Source organism: Pteronotus mesoamericanus, unplaced genomic scaffold, assembly GCF_021234165.1.
Source record: "Pteronotus mesoamericanus isolate MK-2021 breed Mesoamerican mustached bat unplaced genomic scaffold, CSHL_Meso_final scaffold_636, whole genome shotgun sequence".
Taxonomy (NCBI): domain Eukaryota; kingdom Metazoa; phylum Chordata; class Mammalia; order Chiroptera; family Mormoopidae; genus Pteronotus; species Pteronotus mesoamericanus.
In genome coordinates, this window is record NW_026555324.1 from 2489240 (window position 1) to 2509446 (window position 20207).

At 54.4% G+C, this 20207-nt stretch overlaps 3 protein-coding genes across 4 annotated transcripts; 1 reads left to right on the forward strand and 2 right to left on the reverse strand.

Moving 5' to 3' along the window:
• The first annotated feature begins 2719 nt into the window (after positions 1-2719).
• On the forward strand, positions 2720-8268 carry ATG4D (autophagy related 4D cysteine peptidase). The gene is made up of 10 exons (XM_054562212.1): positions 2720-3333; positions 3859-3942; positions 4023-4196; positions 4471-4747; positions 4821-4885; positions 6090-6220; positions 7119-7197; positions 7282-7358; positions 7442-7561; positions 8070-8268. The coding sequence occupies exons 1-10, from the start codon at positions 3102-3104 to the stop codon at positions 8250-8252; spliced, it is 1422 nt and encodes a 473-aa protein (XP_054418187.1). The 5' UTR covers positions 2720-3101; the 3' UTR covers positions 8253-8268.
• A 606-nt stretch (positions 8269-8874) lies between these two features.
• On the reverse strand, positions 8875-16909 carry KRI1 (KRI1 homolog). Of its 2 annotated transcripts, none has more exons than XM_054562211.1 (19): positions 16783-16909; positions 16597-16670; positions 15812-15914; positions 15379-15484; positions 15068-15122; positions 14943-14989; positions 14560-14656; positions 14392-14469; positions 13969-14102; positions 13523-13649; positions 13342-13437; positions 13081-13251; positions 12019-12094; positions 11831-11916; positions 11618-11744; positions 11402-11532; positions 9995-10059; positions 9791-9889; positions 8875-9211 (listed from the first exon to the last, which is right to left on the reverse strand). In XM_054562211.1, exons 1-19 carry the CDS (start codon positions 16874-16876, stop codon positions 8875-8877), a joined length of 2103 nt encoding a protein of 700 aa, XP_054418186.1. In that variant the 5' UTR covers positions 16877-16909. The 2 variants fall into 2 exon arrangements, with proteins under 2 accessions (XP_054418186.1, XP_054418185.1); XM_054562210.1 differs by having other exon boundaries at positions 11831-11919.
• Positions 16910-17359: 450 nt separating this feature from the next.
• CDKN2D (cyclin dependent kinase inhibitor 2D) lies at positions 17360-19692 on the reverse strand. Its single transcript, XM_054562290.1, has 2 exons — positions 19344-19692; positions 17360-18295 (listed from the first exon to the last, which is right to left on the reverse strand). Exons 1-2 carry the CDS (start codon positions 19482-19484, stop codon positions 17939-17941), a joined length of 498 nt encoding a protein of 165 aa, XP_054418265.1. The 5' UTR covers positions 19485-19692; the 3' UTR covers positions 17360-17938.
• Between the last annotated feature and the right edge of the window lie 515 nt (positions 19693-20207).

Here is a 20207-nt window from a genome sequence, read left to right on the forward strand (position 1 = left end):
TCACCGTAAAACTATCCTCCTCAAGGGTGAACCATTTGTGGCCATGGCAGGGGTCAAACACCAGATCAGAGAGAGGGGGGTTTGTGGCCCCCACAACCTGTCTATCTCCTGTGAGGCAACAAGTTCTCTTTTCGCAAGTTTTTTTATTTGGCACCTACTGTGTTGTTTGTTGAGCACCTATTGTGGGCCAGGCCCAGAAGTGACCAAGATGGAAAGAGACACCCCCCCCCGACCCCCGGCCCTCAAGGTGTTGTGGAAACAGAGGTAATAAACATATTATAAGTTAGCCCTGGCTGGTGAGGCTCAGTGGACTGAGCACCAGCCTGCAAACCAAAAGGTGGCCAGTTTGATTCCCAGTCAGAGCACATGCCTGGGTTGCGGGCCAGGTCCCCAGTGTGCGGGGGACGAGGGGGGTAGGGGGGTAGGGTGGTGGGGGATGGGGGGTGGGGGGTGGGGGGGGGGTGCGGCACAAGGGGCAACCACACATTGGTGTTTCTCTCCATCTCTTTTTCCTTTTCTTCCCCTCTGTTTAAAAATAAATAATTTTTTTTAAAAAGGAATTGTGCACATTGAAATTTTTAAAAAAAGTTTAAAAACATATAAATTATACATATATCCTCTGACTGGTGTAGCTGAGTGCATTGAGCACCGGCCTGTGAGATGAGAAGTCGTTGATTCGATTCCTCGTCAGGGCACATGTCTGGGTTGTGGTCTGGGTCTCCAGTTTGGGGCTTTCAAGAGGTGGCCAATCAACATTTCTCTTGTACATTGATGTTTCCCTTCCTCTCTTTCTTCCTCCCTTTCCCCTCTCTCTAAAAATAAAAATACATAAAATCTTTTAAATTATATATATAATAAACATGTATATAAAATAAACACATATACAGGGTGGGACAAAAGTAGGTTTACGGTTGTTCATACGGAAAATAATACAATAATTAATTAATAATAATTCAAGAATAAATTCCATGTTTTGCAAAATTCACAACTGTAAACCTACTTTTGCCCCACCTTGTACATATAACACCAGTGCTATGATTTGAATGTTTCTGCTCCTCCCCTAAATTCATATGTTGAAGCCCTAATTCCCAATGTGAAGGTATTTGGAGGTGGTCAAGGTTAGATGAGATCATGATGGTTGAGTCCCCATGATGGGAATAATCCCCTTATAAAAAGAGCAAGATCTCTGACCCGTGTGGCTCAGTTGGTGGGAGTGTTGTCCTGTAACCTAAACATTGCAGGTTTAGTTGCGGGTTCAATTCCCAGTCCAGGTGCACACAGCAGGCAACTAATCGATGTTCTCTTTCACATCGATGTTATCTCTCTCCCTTCCTTTCTCTTTAAAAGTAGTGAAAAAATGTTCTCATGTGAGGATAAAAATAATAATAAAAATACAAAGAGGAAGAGACTCAAGGGCTCCCGCTCTCTCCCTCTCTTCCGCTCCCTCTCTCTCTCTCTCTCTCCCCCCTTCTGCAAGGAGATGTCATGTAAGGACATAACCAGGAAGAGACCCTCACCAAAAGCCCAGATCTACTGGCACCCTGATCTCGACCTTCTTTCTACCTTCCAGAACTGTGAGAAATAAATGTCAGTTGTTTAAGCAATCCAGTCTTCAGTGTTTGCTACAGCAGCTAGAGCTGACTTAACCAAGTTGTGGTAACTGCTCTGGAAAAAATATAGCAGGGAAGGGGGAAAGGAGCTCACGTATGGGTATGGATAGGAATTTTGAGAGAGGTCACCCTTTAGGGGTGACATTTGAATGAAGTCCTGAAGGAGGTTCCGGGGAAGCCATGCAGATATCTCAGGTGGAACAGAACCTGCTGAGTTTGAGAAAGGAGGCAGGTGTGGCTGAAGGAAAGTGAGTGAAGGGAGAGCAGAAGGAAAGTCAGTGAGGTGGCTGTCCTTTTGTGTCTTCTTCAGATTCCACACCGTCATCCAATTTCTCTGATTTTCTGAAGCCAGCTGAAGACAGTGTCCCTGGACCAGCCACTAGAGGCCACCCGAGGTTGTGGCTGGCCTTCGTTGAGCCCTTACAGCCTCAAACGCCACGCTGAAGAGCTTAACAAGGATGAATTTAGCTCCTTCTAATATTCCTCTATTGAAAATTTTTTACACCTTTATTACGGTATAATTGACATACAACAAACCACACATTTGAAGTGTACACTCCGATGAGTCTTCACATCCTGGAAACTGTCCCTACAATCCAGGTACAAAACATATCCCTGACCGTAAAAAGCATCCTCTCTCCCTTTTCAAATTCCTCCCTCCCGCCTCTCTGTACCCTACCCCCAGGCAACCACTAATAGTATTAGGAGGTTGCACTTTCTAGAGTTTGATATAAATAGGACTAGAAAGTATTCTCTTCTTTTTTTTGTCTGGCTTCTTTCCCTTAGCAAAATTATTGGGAAGATTTGTCTATGTCGTGGTGTGTATTTGAACTTCCTTTTGCTCATGGGGACACTGAGGCACAAAGTGGCGTGGCTGGGGGTGTGGAGTGAGCGGGGGGGTGTGGAGTGAGCGGTGGGGTGCGGAGGGAGTGTCACACACAGGTTTGGCCCCAGGCCGAGGCTGGTTCTGGGTACCCAGCCGTGGAGGGCGCTCTGGTCCCCAGGGAGACTCCGGCAGGTGCGGACAGGCGCCTACGCCCCCGCCAGGAGGTGGGTCCCTAGCTCGCCAGAGGAGGCGGGGCCGGGCGGGGGCGGGGCCTTCCGGCTCTGGGGCCTCCGATAAGGGCTGGCCGGGGCTCGTCGCGCCTGGCTGCTACGATAAGGCGGATGCCGGAGGACTGGGCGTAGGAGTCCTGGGGTGCCGCCGTGTCTGGAGGCCCTCCTGCGGCCACCTGGATAGAGACCGGAGACAAGGCTGAGGTCTGGGGCGGAGCGTCCGCAATGGTCACGCCCGTTTTCCTCCCGGGCCAAGGCAGCTAAAATGGCGGCGACGGCGGTGACAGCGTCCCGCGCCCGGTCCGGGGTCCTGGTCGCTGTGTCGGGGGCTGAGTAGCGTCTTCCAGGGCGCTTGTGTCCTGGACACATCCTGGACCCTGGGGCACCGGCGCGCGGCCCCAACCCGGGCCTTCGGTCCGTTTGCCCGGCGCGCCCATGAACTCCGTGTCGCCGGCCGCCGCGCAGTATAAGAGCGGGAGCCCCGATGACGCGCGCCGACCCGAGGGCCGCAGGACGCGGGGGCCCCGAGTCCCGGACCCCAACGGCCTGGCACCCCCCGGAGCCAGCGGTCCCGCTCTGGGCTCGTCCGAGACCGCCCCCGGGGAGCCGGACGAAGTGGACAAATTTAAGGCGAAGTTGCTGACTGCCTGGAACAACGTCAAGTACGGTAAGGACTGGCCCGGTCCAGGGTGCAGGTTCTGGGGTGCGAGTGAGCTGAGGGTTTGGCCAGGCCGGGGGCTTAGAGGTCAGTGGGAGCCGAGAAACCAGACCGTTCCCTGTATTCCGAGTATACCACCATTTGTTCTGTGAGTCACCTGTAGGTCCCCCGCCCTGCCCTGCCCAGGGCTATCTGTGGCAGGTCCAACAGGAAATGTATTTTCAAATCCTGTCCTTCCCCGTGTTACCTTGAGCAAGCTTTTTTACTTCCCTGAGTACCCACTTTTTCCTTCTGTAAAATGGGTACAATAATCAGAATTGCCTTAATTCAACCTGAATTGATGGACCACACTTGTTTGGCTGTTCCTAGGGTCCACACTTCCATCTAAGAGAAATCCATGGCATGGATTTCCCAGTGCCACTCCTGAGATGGGAAGACGGTCCCCATTACACGGATGGGGGGTGGGAGTGCTGTTGCTGTCATAACTATTATGTCAGTATCCATCCAACATCTTGCTGCCCCACGTCTCCACAGGCTGGTCAGTCAAAAGCCGGACCAGGTTTAGCAAGATCTCCAGCGTCCACCTCTGTGGCCGCCGCTACTGCTTTGAGAGTGAGGGTGAGCTGGTAGCCCCAGGCCAGGGTTGGGAGAGGCCCCCAGCGGTGTTCCTGGTGGAGCTGACAAGCCTGCTCTTATAGGTGACATCCAGCGTTTCCAAAGGGACTTTGTGTCCCGCCTGTGGCTCACATACCGCCGGGATTTCCCGCCCTTTGCTGGGGGCTGCCTGACTTCAGACTGCGGCTGGGGCTGCATGTTACGGAGCGGGCAGATGATGTTGGCACAGGGCCTCCTGCTGCATTTCCTGCCCAGAGGTGAGGGGCGGAGGGGGAAGGGGACACCAGGAGAATGAGCTGACCACACAGGTCAGCAGTGTTGGCATTGTTTGTAACTAAAATTTAAAGTCACGTTACAATTGTGTATAAAGTAAGTTTTGAGAGGGCGTTAGTGCTGTTTATGTTTCAAGAATGTGAAAATTGTTAAACATGGGGTCTCAGGAGCATTAGAATTGTGTGTAAAGCATGGGTAAATGGGAACTGTGACCCCCATGCAATGGCACTGGTTGACAATGTACTCCATCCCCACCAGACTGGACATGGGCCAAGGGTGCGGGCCTGGGCCCCCCTGAGCCATCAGGGTTGGCCTCTCCCAACCGGTTCCGTGGGCCTGCCCACTCTATGCCCCTGCGCTGGGCCCAGCGTGCCCCTGAGCTGGAGCAGGAACGCCGGCATCGGCAGATTGTGTCCTGGTTCGCCGACCACCCCCAGGCCCCCTTCGGCCTACACCAGCTGGTGGAGCTCGGGCAGAGCTCAGGCAAGAAGGCAGGTGACTGGTATGGGCCATCTCTTGTGGCACATATACTCAGGTGAGGGCCACGGCAGGGGACATGGGAGCCACTGGGTCCCCCAAGGAACTCAAGCCTTTCTTCTTGGCCCCAGGAAAGCTGTGGAGAGCTGCTCAGAGGTCACCCACCTGGTGGTGTATGTTTCTCAGGACTGTACAGGTGAGGTTTCTCATAACCAAGGTGGTGGGGCTCTCATCCTGAGCTACTCAGCTGCCTCTTAGGACCAATGTTTCTTAGAGGCTGAAACAAGTTCTGGGTTAGATTCAAGGCCTACCCAGGGAGGGATGCTCAGGAGCCCTCCACTTCCTCTAGATCCAGGACAGGAAACTTCAGGAGCTTTGCCCCAAGTGATAGAATAAAGGACAGGAAGCGCAGGCAGAGGTGGTGCCTGGTGGGAGTGCACTCCTGGTTCCCTACGCTATATTCTCGCTTGGCACAATGAGCAAGCCAGCTCCCTGGGGTGTCATTTTTATTTATTTATTTTCCATTCAAGTATAATTGACCTGAAACAGTATATTAGTTTCAGGTATACAACATTATGATTTGATATTTGTGTGCAGGTTGGGGCAAAAGTAGGTTTATGGTTGTTTGGAAAATAATACAATAATGAATAATAATACAAGAATAAACTCTGTGTTTCATGTGCTCACTACTTGTAACCCTATTTTTGCTCCCCCCTATACATTGGAAATGATGACCACAATAAATCTAGTTAACATCTGTCAATATACATAGTTTTAAAAAGTGGTGAGGGGTCCCTCTTTTATAACAGCACTAATCCCATTCTTGAGGGGTCCACCCTCAATGACCTAATCACCTCCCACACTATCAACCTTAGAACTAGGATTCCAACATGCAGATTTTGGGGGGACTCAAGCATTCAGATCATAGCAGCTACGTCTCCAAAAACGGTTGAATCCACTTCTCTGGGCACCAGCGAGGGAGGAGGGGGAGAACGGACAGCAGCCGATCGGGGCTGAAGAGGAGGGACACGCAGGGCCATGCGGCCGTGGGCTGCTCCATGCTCCCCTTTCCATATTGGCAAATGCAGACACTGAGTCAGGGAGGGCCAGTCAGGCCTGGGACTGGGGGTGGGGGGTGGGGGCAGCAGGGACAGGCCCCACCTCCTCCTGGCTGTATGTTCTTCATCCAACTCTCACGGTCTTGGTTGCTCTCTGTAAATGGGGACCCAGTGGTTGTCTGAGGGAATCTGGGGACTCTGGGAAGACTTCCTTCTCCACCAACAATGGGAGAGTCACTCCCCCAGCAGTTGCTTGGGCGAGATTGGGCCCCTGGGGACGGAGGGCCATACTCTGAAGCCTGAAGGGCAGTGAGAAGATGACCTGCTGTCCTGTTCTTCCAGTGTACAAGGCGGATGTGGCACGCCTGGTGGCGAGGCCAGACCCCACAGCTGAGTGGAAGTCCGTGGTCATCTTGGTGCCCGTGCGGCTGGGTGGTGAGACCCTCAACCCCGTGTACGTGCCCTGCGTGAAGGTAGGTTCAGCCAGATTCACCGCGCCTCCCCCAGGAGTCCTCCGGGTTTTTTCAGCTTGGGTTAGAAATACGTGCCTCCTTTGGTCCCTTCCTTTGTTTATCCAATAGTTACAGGGCACCTGTTATGTGCCAAGCAGTCTTCTAGCTGCTGGAGATTGAGAAGTGAGCAGGCAAAAATGTGTGCCTTTTTGGGGAGTGAACTCTCTGATAACAGCGGGTCTGGAACCAAATAGACAGCTTTGGCGTTACAACTCAATCTGTAAAGGAACGCAAACTAGGGATGAGGGGCAGGCAGGTGGGGGTGGCTACACAGCCTGAGAAAGCCCCTCTCCTGCCAGGGGCACACGAAGAGCCAGAGGAGGAGCGTTCCAGGCAAAGGGAATGGCAAGGCTGAAAGACCCTGGTGTGTTTACACTCAGAATAAAGGCCAGAGACCTCCCCACGGCCCACAGGACCCTGCGTCCTGTCCCTGTCCCTTTACTCCATCTGCTCCCACTCTCCTCACTCGCTCTGCTTCAGCCACAGGCACTTCCTTACTGTTCTCAGAATATACCTGCCTCCGGATTTTGTACGTGCTGTTTCCCGAGTTGCTGTCATCTTTGCTGAAACCTCACCCCCCAGTGAGGCCTTTCCTGATTCCCCTATTTATAATTGCAAAGCCCCCTCACCTCCTTTATTCTTTTCCCAGTATAATCACTTTCTGATACATAACTCAAAACTTCTTTCTTGCTCGTCTACCACATCAACCCCGTAAGACGTCTATCTTGGTCACTGCTGTTTCCCAGGGCCCAGCACAGGCCTGGATCTGCACGTGTTGTGTGTCTGCTAAGCATTTGTCAAGGGACTGTCTGACACGCTTGCCCCGAGCCCTCACCTTTGTCCACTGTCTTCCCTGCAGGAGCTTCTGCGCTCAGAGCTGTGCCTGGGCATCATGGGGGGCAAGCCCCGGCACTCACTGTACTTCATCGGCTACCAGGGTAGGCGTGCCCCGTCCCTCCCCATCCTACCTCGCCTTACCCCCCTCCCCCACCCCACCCCTGCTTACACCTCCTCCCCTGCAGATGACTTCCTGCTCTACTTGGACCCCCATTACTGCCAGCCTGCTGTGGATGTTAGCCAGGCTGACTTCCCCCTAGAGGTGAGCTGGGACCCACAGGGTCGGCTTGGGGGCATGTGGAGGGTGCTGGGGTCCCCTGAGCTCCCTTCCTTTGTCTGCCTCAGTCCTTCCATTGCACCTCACCCCGCAAGATGGCCTTCACCAAGATGGACCCGAGCTGTACTGTGGGGTTCTATGCTGGAGGCAGGAAGGAGTTTGAGACACTGTGCTCAGAGCTGACCAGGGTGAGCAAGAGTGGTGGAGGGTGAGGGAAGAGACGCGGGGCTGGAGTGGGGAAGCAACAGAGGCCTTGGGGCCAGCAGACCTGGGGCGGGGCGCTGCTTCCAGACTATGTTGTCAAGATCATCATGCTGCCCACAAGTTATAAAAGCCTAGCTCTGAATAGACCCACAAAGGAGGTATAATATGAAGGTAGGGGCTTTGCTGCCTTGGGGGACAGCTGCATTCAGGAGCTCACATGGCAGGACCTTCCCTGTCTCTTAACCCTACCCTCCCATCAGGGCGCTGCCAGTCCGGGGGAAGGGGAGCCCCATTTTCCCAGCACTCAGTAAAAATCCTAGGGCTGCCTTTCATTGCCTGCACTGAATCACGTGCTCATCACTAAGCCAATCACTGTCCCGGTAACAGAAGATGCCGATTGGCTGGCCTAGATTATTGCCTGAGGATACCTACCTACAGGATCAGTAACTGGCTGCTTTTGGGGCTGAGCTGCTTTCTCCTTCCTCCTGTCAGGTCCTCAGCTCCTCCTCGACCACAGAGCGGTACCCCATGTTCACCCTGGCCGAGGGCCACGCTCAGGACCACAGCCTAGACAACCTCTGCTCCCAGCTCCCCCAGCCAAGTCTGCAGCTCCCTCGCACTGGGCGGCTCCTCAAGGCCAAGCGCCCAAGTTCTGAGGACTTTGTGTTTTTATAAAGGGACAGGATGGGGAGAAGACAGGACAAACACTATTTATTTTTTTATTTATGTCACACGGGGTGTGGAAGCTTGAACTCTGATGGTGATAGCACTTCTCTCTTCTCACCCCCTTGAGACGTATAGCTGAGACTGGCACAGGACACCTCCAGGCTGGGGCCATTGCCCACAGGCCTGCCTCCTGCCAGCTGGGCCCCCTGCACAGGGCGGAACGGGAGGGATGACAGGCGGGCTCCTAGGCACCCACTCAGGGCCTGACTCACGTACTGTAGTTTGCACGGGACTGCCTGTGCCCCTCACTGGTCTTCAAAGCCCCTGCCCTGCCAAGGGCTCGTGGTGGTGTGGGAACTATGGCTGCTTGGGGCTAATAAAGCCGTCCGACTTGACCTCAGCTATGGCTGGACCCAGCATTTGAGCGACGGGACTCGGGGTGCAATCTCAAGGCGAGGTGTCCAGGTCTCTGGGGCGCTTGTTAAGTAGCCCTCAGCTTCCACACCTGTTAAGACAGGCACTCTCCCTGCCCACAGGGAGACACGTGGGTCTATACAGTTAACAGGAGGGATGCATTCAGGGGCTTGATTGAAGGAAAGGAACACGCAGGCCCCTGCCTGCTCCATCAAGCTCAGGGGCCACTCTTGGGCCTCTGCTGCTTCCTCCGCTGCCGGCCCACCAGGCGGAAGTGCAGCCGTTTTGGATTGAGACCAAAGGCCTGCAGCCTCTGGTGGCTGAACTCCTGTCCTCCGAGCCTCACTGTGGGGCCCAGCAGCCGAGCCTTCTTGCCCCTCCTCCGCCTCTGGGGGGCTGGCTTCTCAGTAGGTGACACAGAGGCCTCTTTCTGGGCTGGGGGGCTCTCAGGCTGGGGCTGCTTCCTGCAAGCCCCATCAGATGACAGCAGCTGCGCCTGCGGGCTGGCTTTGTCTCTCTGTGGCTTCCTTGTGGCTTCTGTGGGTGTCTCTGTCCTGGGGGAGGAAAATTGGGACTCAGGCCAGGCATGATTAGGCCCCTTCCCGGGTGCACACCCCCCATTTTAAAGATAAGGAAAGAGGCTCAGAGAGATGGCAGTGCAGCAGTTCAGAGGCCTGGAATTCATACCCAGGTCTGACACAAGAACTGGGGTTTTTCTACTGAGCCGTGAGGCTGGACTAGGTTGCTGATGATTCTGGTATTTGAACCTGTGCTTACACGAAGCTACTCATATAAGTTAACTCATTCTAGCTTTAAACCAACTCCCGGAACTATCATCCCTACTCTATGGACCAGGAAGTAACATGACAACAATAGCGAAAACCTACACAGAATTTACTGTTTTAAGTATTTCACATGAAATTATTCACTTCACATGAATTTATTCACTTAATCCTCAAAAACCCCAACAAGAAACGAGCTATCTTTAACCCCCTTTTATAAATGAGGAAACAGGTCCCAAGATGGGAAGTGACCTGCCCAACCCAGGTCACACAACAAGTGGCTGACGGTGCAACTCAAACCCAGGCCTGGTGGGCTCCCCACCCCACCCTCCTTTGGCAAGCGACACTCACTCCTCTGGACAGAGAGATTTGAAGATCTGCCTCTTTTTCCATAAGTTCTGGGCCTTCTGGCTGTACGCCCTCTTGTCCTGTAGCTCCTCCTGCTCTGACCTTTGGGCGCCCAGAGGACACACCTGTCACTGGGTGCTCTGGGAGGTACCCGTGCATGCCCGCCTACCCCCCGCCCCGACACCTGGCCCAGCCCCACGCCATCACCTATACATGCAGGTCTTCTTCAGGGAGCACCAGCGGTTCAGCTCCTTGTCATCAGCAGCAAGGATCTGCATAGGAAGGAACAGTGGGGGTCCTGCCACATGAGCCCTGGGGAGACCCTGACTCAGCCTTAGTCACCTCATCAGTCAGAACAGGTAGTGACAGTACCACCCAGCAGAGATGTCCTGCAGTGGGAGAGCTGAGGCCTGCAGAGGCCAATCCATGGTTTTTGCAGAGGGGAAACAGGTTCAGAAAGGGGTTCCTTGCCCCTAGTCACCCAGCCAGGAAATGGCTAATTTCAGATTCCAGGGCCCTGGAGTCCTCACCCAGGAGCCACTGTCCCAGCAGCCTCAGGGCAGGGGCCTCTATGCCAATCACTAGATTTGCTAATTACAGGCTCCTGACCCCAGGCTGCAGTTTCCTCGTTTATGAGGTTGGCATCCCCTCAGAACCTGCTGGAAGGTGGTCAAAAATGAGTGCAGATGGCCTAAGCTCAGTAAACGTCAGCTATTTTTGCTGACCAGGAACAGCCAAGCACCCATAACCATCATGGATGGCTAAGGGACAAGTGCCATCTAAAGAGCCACACATCGTTTCAGCTCCACAGCCATGAGGCGGGACTGTTTTTAAGCTTGTTTTATAGATGGGAAACTGAGGCCCAAAGACTTGAGTCTCTTGTCCAAGGTCACACAGCTGGCGCATGGCTAAGGCAGGATTTGAACCCAGACTACTTGGTTCCAGAGCCCACCTAGCCTTAATGGCCACCCTGCCGCGGATATATATTAACAGCATTAAAGGTACAGTTGACCCCTGAACAAGATGGGTTTGAACTGCATGGATTCATTCATGTATATGTATCTCCACACACACGTGCACACAGACCTTTTCCAGTAAATACAATGAATGTATTTTCCCTAAAATTTTCTTAATGTTTTTTCTCCAGTTTACTTTCTTGTAAGAATACAGTATACGTAACACATATAACATACAAAATGTATATTAATCAATTGTTTATGGTATCAGTAAGGCTCCAGTCAGCAGTAGGGTATTAGTACAGTCAGCTTTCTGCATCTGCAAAGGTTGAGTCCACAGATTTGAAACTGCAGCTATGAAGGGCAAACTACAGTTAACTTTTTGAGGAATCCGAAGTTATACACAGACTTTTGACTTAAGAGGGTCAGCAGCCTAACTCCTGTGTTGTTCAGGGGTCCACTGTAATATTTACAAGGGGCTGTTTGAAGCCCCCATCTCACTGAAACCCTTTGAAGCAGATGTTTGTCCCCTCATTAGCACTATTATTCCTGCCATTTTCAAAATGAGGAAATAGGTTGTGTGGCAGCAACGGCTAGCTCTGCGCTCCCCTTGCCTCCTGGATGCCTCCCAGGGTCCCATGCCCACCTGGGGCCCTACCTCTTCAGTGCTGAGCCCAAAGTCACAGGGCACCACATTGCGGTACTTGAATCGACAGGGTAGGTCGTCGATGATGTCCTCATAGTCCAGCCGGTAATACTCGTCCAGGTACTGCTCGAAAGTCTTGTCCCCTGCGGGGGCAGAGGGCCGCGCTGCTGGGGTGTGCTGGCCCTGCAGGGCCCCGGCTCACCCACTGCATGCCCGCCCGGGCCTCACCAGGGTTGAACACGGGCTTCTCCTGCCCCACAGCTGCAGCGAAGGGTGACTTGCGCTTCTTCTTGCCAGTTAAGGGGGCCTCACGCTTCCTCCTCTGCGGCTGGCTGGGGTCATAGTCAGCATCCATCTGCCAAGGCAAGCACGTTAGACCATCCCTCATGGTCCCTGGGACCGTCCAAGGTACCCCCCCACCCCGCTGCCGATAGCACCTACATTGAAGTCTGGGTCCTCGCAGTGCAGCTCCTGCTGGCTCCAGTCTCCGCCCTGCTCCAGCCCAGCCCACGTGTCCCAGTTCCAGTCTTCTGGGTTCCAGAGCAGACAGGCAGGCATGGGCCCAGGGGGCTCAGGATGGGACCCCAGGCTTTAGACCCAGCACTCCCATCCCCGTCCAGTCACCTCACCTTCAAGCCCTTCCTCTTCCTCAAATTGTGGCTTCTCTTCCTCCATCGTGCCGTAGTACTCGTCCCCGAAGCATTTCTGCAGGGCCGGGAGGGTCAGCAGGGCCCAACCCCCCCAGACAGCTTTACTCCTGTAACTTACACAGCCCCCTAGCAGCCTCTCAGGACCCAGCTCCCGATGTGGGCCTCACGAAGCTGGTCAGAGGACTCTTCTAAGGTCCCACCTCCTTCTGCACGGCCCCATCACCACTCAAACCCTGCAGGTTGTAACCATACAGTTACGTGCCGGCCACTAGACTGGGGGCTCTGAGAAAGCAGAGACCTCTATGCTGCCTGGTGCTTGGCGTATCGTGGCTGACCAGTGAATGTTAGACTGGTTCTCACCACTCCACGAGCTCCAAGAGGGCTGAGACCCCAGCACCCAGGGCAGGGCCTGGCAAAGGGAGAGATTGCTAAACAGGTCATTTACTGAGCACCTACTATATGCCCAATATTGGTTACATCCTGCATTTGCACAAGCACCCGAGACAGAATATACCTCCTTTCTATGGAGAAACTGAAGCTCAGGACGGAGAAGATTCTAAGAAGTGAAGGCTAAACTCCAACTACACAGCACCTCCCTAGACTGGTTTTCACCTGGCCTACCTATGTGCCCTCAGTCCCCTTCCCTCACTTCCCAGGTTTGATCAGGGGCCTCTTTGGGGCTCCTGTGGTCCCCACTGCTCCCCACACAGACTGCATCACCTGTTTCAATGGCCTGATGTTATATTCCCAGAAACACAACAATAAATATTAATAGCATAGTAAATGAGTTCAAAGGAAATACAGTGACTCACTGTTTTTTGAGCACTTACCAACTAAACTGTTATGTGTATTCCTCTCAAGCTAGCCTTACAACAGCTCTGCCGTAGATGCTATGGTTAGACCCACGTTACAGACAGGGACAAAGGCTCAGAGAAGTCAACTCACTTCTCTGAGGCTACGCAGCCAAGAAACACCACTGACTCCAGAGCCACGTTCACAACCACCTGGTTGCAGGGATGGGCCTGGGTGTGGGGGCCCTACCTGCATGAGCTGGTCATGTCGGGTAGGGTCAAAGTCGTCCTCAAGGTCCTGTTCTTCAAAGCCCACTGTTTCATTGCCTGTGACCTGCCGCAGCTTCTCCAGCTTGGCCAGAATCTCCTTCCTCTTCAGGTTCTTCAGCTGCTTAAGTTCCTCCTGCTTTTTTGCTTTCTCCTGTGGGTGGCAGGCCAGATGAAGAGAGAGGGCAGGGATCCTCTCCACAGGCTACGGGTCCTCCTGAACCCACCATCCCCTCCCACTCACCCTTCTCTTTCGCTCCCGCATCTCCTCCCTCTTCTCCTTCCTGCGCTCGTCCTTGCGGCGCACAGAGGATGTGATGTTCCGGGGGTAGGTCTTGACCTGTGGGCCAAAGAGATGATTCTGGGTTCTCTCAGCCTGTCTGTCGTGGGCCGGCTCCTCCCAAGCCCCAGCCCTAGCAACCTACCAAGGCTGAGTCGGGCTCCTCGAAGCGGAAATTGTACTTGTGCTCAAAGTCCTCCTGCTTCTTCAGAAACAGCTCCCCTTCATCTGAGGAGTCGTCCACAGACAGCTGAACCGGGGGGCCTGGGACCCTGAGGGATGAGAGCGAGCAGGGCTGGGGTCAGACGATCTCCTGCATATGGAGAGTAGTAACACATTCAATCCTCCCAAGAACCCTATGGTAGGTGCCATGGTTACCCCAACTGTACAAACGGGGAAACTGAGACACAGAAATCTAGCAGCAGGGTGAGGATTTGAACAAGTACCACCTGGCTCCAAAGCCTACACTCCATGGCTCTTCCTCACAGGTGACTAATGCTGCTACCGTTTGTGTGAAAAGGCAAACACCGGTGCCCTTTGCTTTCCAGCCAGTGCTGGCTCCGGGCCCGTGGTGAAAACAGGGCTGCTCACCTTTCTTCCTCCTCCTCCTCTTCTTCTTCCTCATCATCTCCCTCTTCCTCATAACGTTTGCTGAGGATATAATCCCGCAGGAACTGCTCCCCTTCATCCAGCTCTGGGTTGTTCCAATATTCCTTGAGGTGGGTCTGGGAGGGAAGGGGTGACAGGACCCAGGTGAGACACTCAGAGGCAGGGAAGGAGGGCGGGCATGGGCATCACGTGAATTCAGTAACTGAAACGTCACAGCCAGCCTATGAAATAGATGATGGGCATTATTCCTACTTCACAGATGTAGAAACTGAGGCCCAGAGAGGAGCGCAACCATCTTCACAGCATGTGTTCTTAGCTACCCCTTCAAGGGGTGGTTTCTGGAAAAGGTTGGCTGAAGGCAGAAGAGGCCGCGCAGTCCTTCAGCAACTATGCATGGAAACTCACCAGGTCTCTCAGGGTCTCAGGGTTCTGAATCTCCTTCTGCCCCTTCAGCCATTCAATGTAGTCAGCATCCTCCTGGACCTGGGGGAAGGCCAGCACTGAGGGTCTGCGGGAGCCCAAGTGCTGCCCAGCTGCCCACAGCCCTGGTCCAACGGGGGCCCCAGCACCTACTTTCTCCTCCTTGGTTTTAGCGCGTTTCTGCAGCAACCCGGAACCACCTTCCCCAGCACTATCCTCATCTTCACTGTCCTCCACCAATGTTCGGAAGCTGCCCACATGAGAGAGCAAGTCGCAAAACAGCCGGCCTAGCCCTGTCCACACCCCCAAGATTAACCCTGTTCACTAAGCCCTGAGTTCTTCCTGACAAGCTCAGAGTGGTGCTGAGACACAGAGGGCATTATCAATCCCATTTAACAGATCAGGAAACTGAGGCACTGTGAGAGCAAGGAACTTAAGGGCACACAGCCATTCGTGAGAGCTGGATTTGAATCCAGACCTGTCTCAACCCAGAGCCTCAACTCCTATCAGTTTGGCTACTCACTGGCCCCACTCACCTTTCCTTGAGCTGTTGCTGTTCTTCCACGTAACTTTTCGACGAGACCTGCTCAAGACAGAGTACCATGGGCCTCAGGCCCAGCCCTGGGCTCCCCAGTCCCCACCCAGCCTCCACCCCACCCACCTGAAGTCTCTGATTGGAGGTCTCCCCGTCTGAATTCTCCTCATCAACATATTTGCTGTGCAAAGAAGGATTGGGGCTTCAAAATAGGCTCCCCAGTCTGTCTGTCCCAGTGTGGTGGGGGGCAGTTACGAGCCGCAGGTGGGAGCGCCAATGGGGTACAAGCCATCGTGGAGGAAGCTGTCCTCTGGCGTTCCCGCAACTCTGGTGAGTCACTGGCTTCTTCCCACCCCTGCCCCTAAGACCCCTATGCATCCACCTGCTCTGGGAAGGCAGGGCAGGGGATGGTATGAGTCAGACCTTCCTCTCCTCACCCTTCTTTCTCCAAGATAACCTTCCTCTCATAGTCCTTCAAGTACATGGGCCGCACTTTCTTTTGCTTCTTGGCCGCCAGCTCTTCCTCACTCTCCAAGGGTGTTGCTGCAGAATCACCAGAAGACACCTGCCATTACCAACAACCACAACTTCCTTCTTTCCCAAGACAGAGAATCCCACAGGGCTAGGCCAGGGTCAGACAAAGTCTTCAAATCCCCAAGCCACCAGTTCCCAAATGCACAACAGTTATCACACTAGCTACCACCTGGTAGTACCTGGCAGTGATTACTCAGCGAGTAACTCATGCTCTGAACAATACCGAGCACATGGTTATTAACATCAACAGATAATAACCTAAGGTACTCTACTAAGCACTTTCGATATAAAATGATTCATTAAATAGTCACAACAGATGATAAAGCAATGAGGAACCTTGCAAGTAGAAGGTAGCATCTTCCTGATAAATGCAGGGATCCTTCTTCTTCAGCAGGGAGAGTGTCCTGTAAAAGTCTCGCTCCTGCTGGGGGTCAAATTCCTAGGGCAAGAAAAGGATTGGGGACAGTCTTCAGAAGGGAGGTGGTGAGAGCGATCGAAAGCAGTAAGCAACCGGGTAGGTCGGCTGAGAGGGTGTGGGAATTAGGGTGGAGGAATGGGCATACATTAGATGGAATGAACGGGGACCCCAGTGGGGAGAGGCAGGTGCAGTGAGAGGGTGTCAAATGGGGAGAGAAGGGAGGAAGGAACATACATAAGTATAGAACCTGAGACAGAGAAAGGTAGCAAAGAGCGGATACTTCCTGAGGACATGGGATTGACATGGGGCAGGTAGAAGAGATGGCTCGAGGCAGACAGTGAGAGGGACTGGGCTGCACAGTGATGTGAGGAGAAGTGGGGTGCCCCGTGTGGCAGATGCTCCGCTTTGGGGACAGAGTCGGAAACAGAAATGGTTAGACTTTTGGAAGATACAAAGGATAGAGAGGGGCACACCAAACACATCAGGATGAGCAGGTGGATCCGTAGCGGGGGAGGAGTGGATTTGGCCACCCCCTGAGAATCGGCAGGGCGCCGTCTGATACTCATGGGATTGAGGGCGGGGGTTGGACGCTCAGACACGGCGCGACGGGGTGAGCCCTAGCCGACTGCTATAGTTGGAGTCAGAACATGGTGGCTGCCTTGAGTGCCTCCCGTACGTCCCGGATCGGGGTGAGGAAGCTCACCACACACTCGTCGCTGGAGTCAGACTCGGAGCTGGAGTCCTCTCCGCTGCCCCGGTCCCGGTATCGATCTTTCACTGCGGGGCACAGACGGGAGGACCCCAGATCAGAATGCGGAGGCCATACCAACCCCCACTTCCCGATGGCCCAGCAGCGCCGAAGGCCCGGGATCATGAGCCCCGCACTCACGCCGTTGCAGCTCCTCACGTTCCCGATACCGGCTGTACCGTGCAGCAAACGCCGCGTTTACCCGTAAGGGAGAAGAACCGCGCGGCTCCGGCATGGCGGCCCCTGCTGTCCACTGCGCACGCGTACAGCGAGCGCCCCCCGAGGAGGCGGGCTGCTCTAGGTCCCCGCCCAACGCGTACTGTAAAGGAAGCGGGGCTTCGCAAACCTCGCCTAACTCCGCCTCCGGTTTTTCCGGAATCTCTTACGCGGCCTGACCGCAGTCCACGCCCACGGTCACGCCTCTGAAGGGAAGGCTTCAGCCACCGCCCACCCCACCCCGGGGCTACCCCCACCCAGCTGACATCTGGGGGCCCTTTCTCCACTCGCGGTTTCCTGCCTCCCTTTCCGTTCCGACAGTGCAAACCGCGGCCCCACCCAACTCACTCACTCCTGGCGCCCTGGGAATTACTACTCTCTTCCCTCCCCCGAAGCATCTACAATCTGCGACCCCGGTGCCCACCGCGACGAATATCCTGGACTTGTGACTCTCCATCGCAGACTCAAAAATCACAAGCCACCAGCACTTTGATCACGCACAAGAATTAATTTAATGGATAAAACATTAAATTACCACACAACTTTTTTCCATAAAGATTAATAAATAGAATTTTTTTTCAACGCTGTACAAGAAGAGACTGGAAAACAAGCTTCCAACAAAATATGAACTCATACTACACTTTTATTCATTTGGAACTCCCCCCTCCCCCCATGATCAAAAGCAGTGTGCACACTTGAGCTCTCTCTCTGGGTACAGTCAGCCAAAGTTGCCGGGTTCCAGTAGCCCTGGAAGCAATGACCTCACTCTGGGGCTCAGGCTTTAAATGTTCTGCCCTTCAGACTCATCAGCTGCCCCAGCAGTCTAGGGCGTGGAGGAAACTGAACCGTTTAGGTGGCTGTTGCCTACAGGAGTCCTTCTCACCAAACACACAATAGGGAAAAACAAATGAGAAATGCCCCTTAAACACACACACCCAAGAAATCAACACCAACAAGCCACAAACTGGTGCCCCTCCAGCTTTGGCAGTGGGCAGGAAGAGCAAAAAGAGAAAGTGTTTCTTTCCTCCTCTTCTGAGATAGAACCCAGCTGGGTCCTGTTGCTGCAGTAGGTGGTCTTGGGTCACAGTGCACCTGTGTGTCCCTGAAGTATGTCCGTGACATCCTGAGCCCCTCTTCCCTGTGCCAGCTCCAGGGGTGTGAGCCCCGTGGTATCCCTGTGGTGGAGATCGGACTCAGCAGCTAGGAAGCTGACCACAGCTGTGTGACCCTCTCGCACTGCCAGATGGATGGGGAGTGCTCCCGTGTTATCAGGCGTGTTGACATCAGCACCATGCTCTACCAAAACCTTCAGAGTGTCCAGGAATCCAGTGCGGGCTGCATCATGGGCTGGAGTGGTGCCAGAGGCATCCTGGACATTGGGACTGGCACCTTGCTTCAGGAGCTCCAGGGCAATGGCGGGGCTGCCAAACATCATGACCTGTGCAGGAGCAGAATGCAAGGGAGTCCGCAAGGGAGGGATTCCAGGAAAAGGCATCAATGAAAAGAGGGGTCATTCAGAAATAGGGAACATCAGAGAAAACATCACCTGGAGGATGGAAAAAATCCAGGGAACACAAGCTCCTAGAGAACAAGGTCTCATAGGAAGAAGAGCAACCCCATCAAGAAACTGGTCACCCCCTAAGGATAAGACACCCCCCTAGGAATAACTGTCACACAAACTTTCAAAGAAGCTACGAACCTCTCCAAGGAACCAGAGGATCACCCCCTTCAGATGTGGGAAATCACCAGGAAATATAAACCTCCCTGCAGGAAACTGGTCTCATAAAATGAGAACTGTCCCCCCCAAAAAAGACAGTCCTCTCAAGGGAAAGGAGATGCCCAGGGAACCTGAAACCCCTTCTCCAACGAATAGCCCTTCTCATGTAATTGGAATGCTCCCCAGAGCACCTGAACCCCTCTAGAAATGGGGTTCTCCACTAAAATGACTCCCGGAGAATAGAGTACTACCATGCAAGCTGTAACTGTTTCCCCTGTAGGATCCCCCATAATATACCAGGAATGTGAAAACAAAATCCCCCCCCCCCCGCAAAGAAACTGGATACCTCTCAGAGAAGCCACTAGATAATAAGAACGGCCTGGAGACATGAATCCCTTCTAGCGATCGGATTCCCCGCCCCTCGTCCCCATAGAAGCCCAAAGAAACCAGAGCCGTCCTCGTGAAACTGGTACCCAAAGAAGCTGAACTCTCATTCATAGAATAAGAACCTTCCCAGGGAAACTGAATCCCCAGCACCCAAAGAACGAGGAATTCTCCAGAGATGGAAAGCCTTCCCTTCCCCCATCCTAGCCTCATCCACCACCCACATAGGAAAGGGGACCTCAGGCAGCAATGTCAGCCCAGAAATGGAGGACCGGATCCCAGTCGGCCACCACCGGAGCCAGGAGACTTTGGGGACGGTGTCTGAGATCTCAGTTCTCTCCCGGTTCTGCCGCCCTAGTCTTGCTGCTGAATAGACCGGCCTCACCTGCAGCGCCGTCTTGCCGAAGCGGTTCAAGGCATCAGGGTGCACCAGCTCACGGTGCAGAAGGCGGCGCACCTCCTGCACGTCGCCCCGGGCCGCAGCTCCGCTTAGCCGGTCGCCGCCGCGGACCTCCTCCAGCAGCATGTCGACACTGACGGTCTGAGAAGCCCCCCGCCCCACCCCGGCGCGGTCAGGGCGGGGAAAACCGCCGAAACGGACCTAAATAGCCCTCCCGCAGAATGCTCAGCCAGCTCAAGGCTGCCGGCCCGGCTAGCAAGTCCAGAGCTCCAGCGCGACCCCCACCTTCCCGGCCGGCTCCTCCCCTCTGTCAACCCGCTGGTTGTAAGGGGCTGGGAACCCGGCCCAACCCTCCACTGCCCGTAGGGGGCCCGGTCTCCGCCCAACTCACCCTCCCTCCTCCTCTACGGGCGGGGTCTCTTCTGTGCAGTCGACGCCGACGCGGCCGCGGCGCAGTCCGCCAGGGGGCGGAGACAGCGCGCTCTAGGCCCCGCCCCCGAACGCGGCACATTTGTTTTCTTATGAACTCGCTACTTTGTAGCCCAGTTACGTTGTCCGGCGCCCGACCTTGCGGCTCCTAGCCCACACTTTCAGTGCAGCCAATGGCTACGCGTTGCCGAGGTGGGTTTGCGCTTCGCCGTGGGCGGTGACGCTCCTGATTGGCCGAGCCGGGCGATTGGTGGACCGCCTGGAACGGCGGGGTTTTCGGTTTTCAAATACGCCTGGCGGGCGGGAGAGCGGGCCCGTTTAACTGACCCGGGAGAGAAAGGTCAGGGGTAGGGTGGCTCGGGCTGCTCCAGGCCCTCTGCACGTCCGTGGGGGAAGGGAGGTAGGGCGGGCGCTGCCCAG

Coding starts and splice junctions, on each gene's coding strand:
- ATG4D (XM_054562212.1), top strand. CDS start 3,102: ATGAACTCCGTGTCGCCGGCCGCCGCGCAGTATAAGAGCGGGAGCCCC. Junction 4,197..4,470: donor GCTGCATTTCCTGCCCAGAG/GTGAGGGGCGGA, acceptor CATCCCCACCAG/ACTGGACATGGGCCAAGGGT. Junction 4,886..6,089: donor TGTTTCTCAGGACTGTACAG/GTGAGGTTTCTC, acceptor CTGTTCTTCCAG/TGTACAAGGCGGATGTGGCA.
- KRI1 (XM_054562210.1), bottom strand. CDS start 16,876: ATGCCGGAGCCGCGCGGTTCTTCTCCCTTACGGGTAAACGCGGCGTTT. Junction 13,252..13,341: donor TGCGGGAGCGAAAGAGAAGG/GTGAGTGGGAGG, acceptor TGCCACCCACAG/GAGAAAGCAAAAAAGCAGGA. Junction 10,060..11,401: donor TTGGGCTCAGCACTGAAGAG/GTAGGGCCCCAG, acceptor CTTCCTATGCAG/ATCCTTGCTGCTGATGACAA.
- CDKN2D (XM_054562290.1), bottom strand. CDS start 19,484: ATGCTGCTGGAGGAGGTCCGCGGCGGCGACCGGCTAAGCGGAGCTGCG. Junction 18,296..19,343: donor TCGGCAAGACGGCGCTGCAG/GTGAGGCCGGTC, acceptor GCTCCTGCACAG/GTCATGATGTTTGGCAGCCC.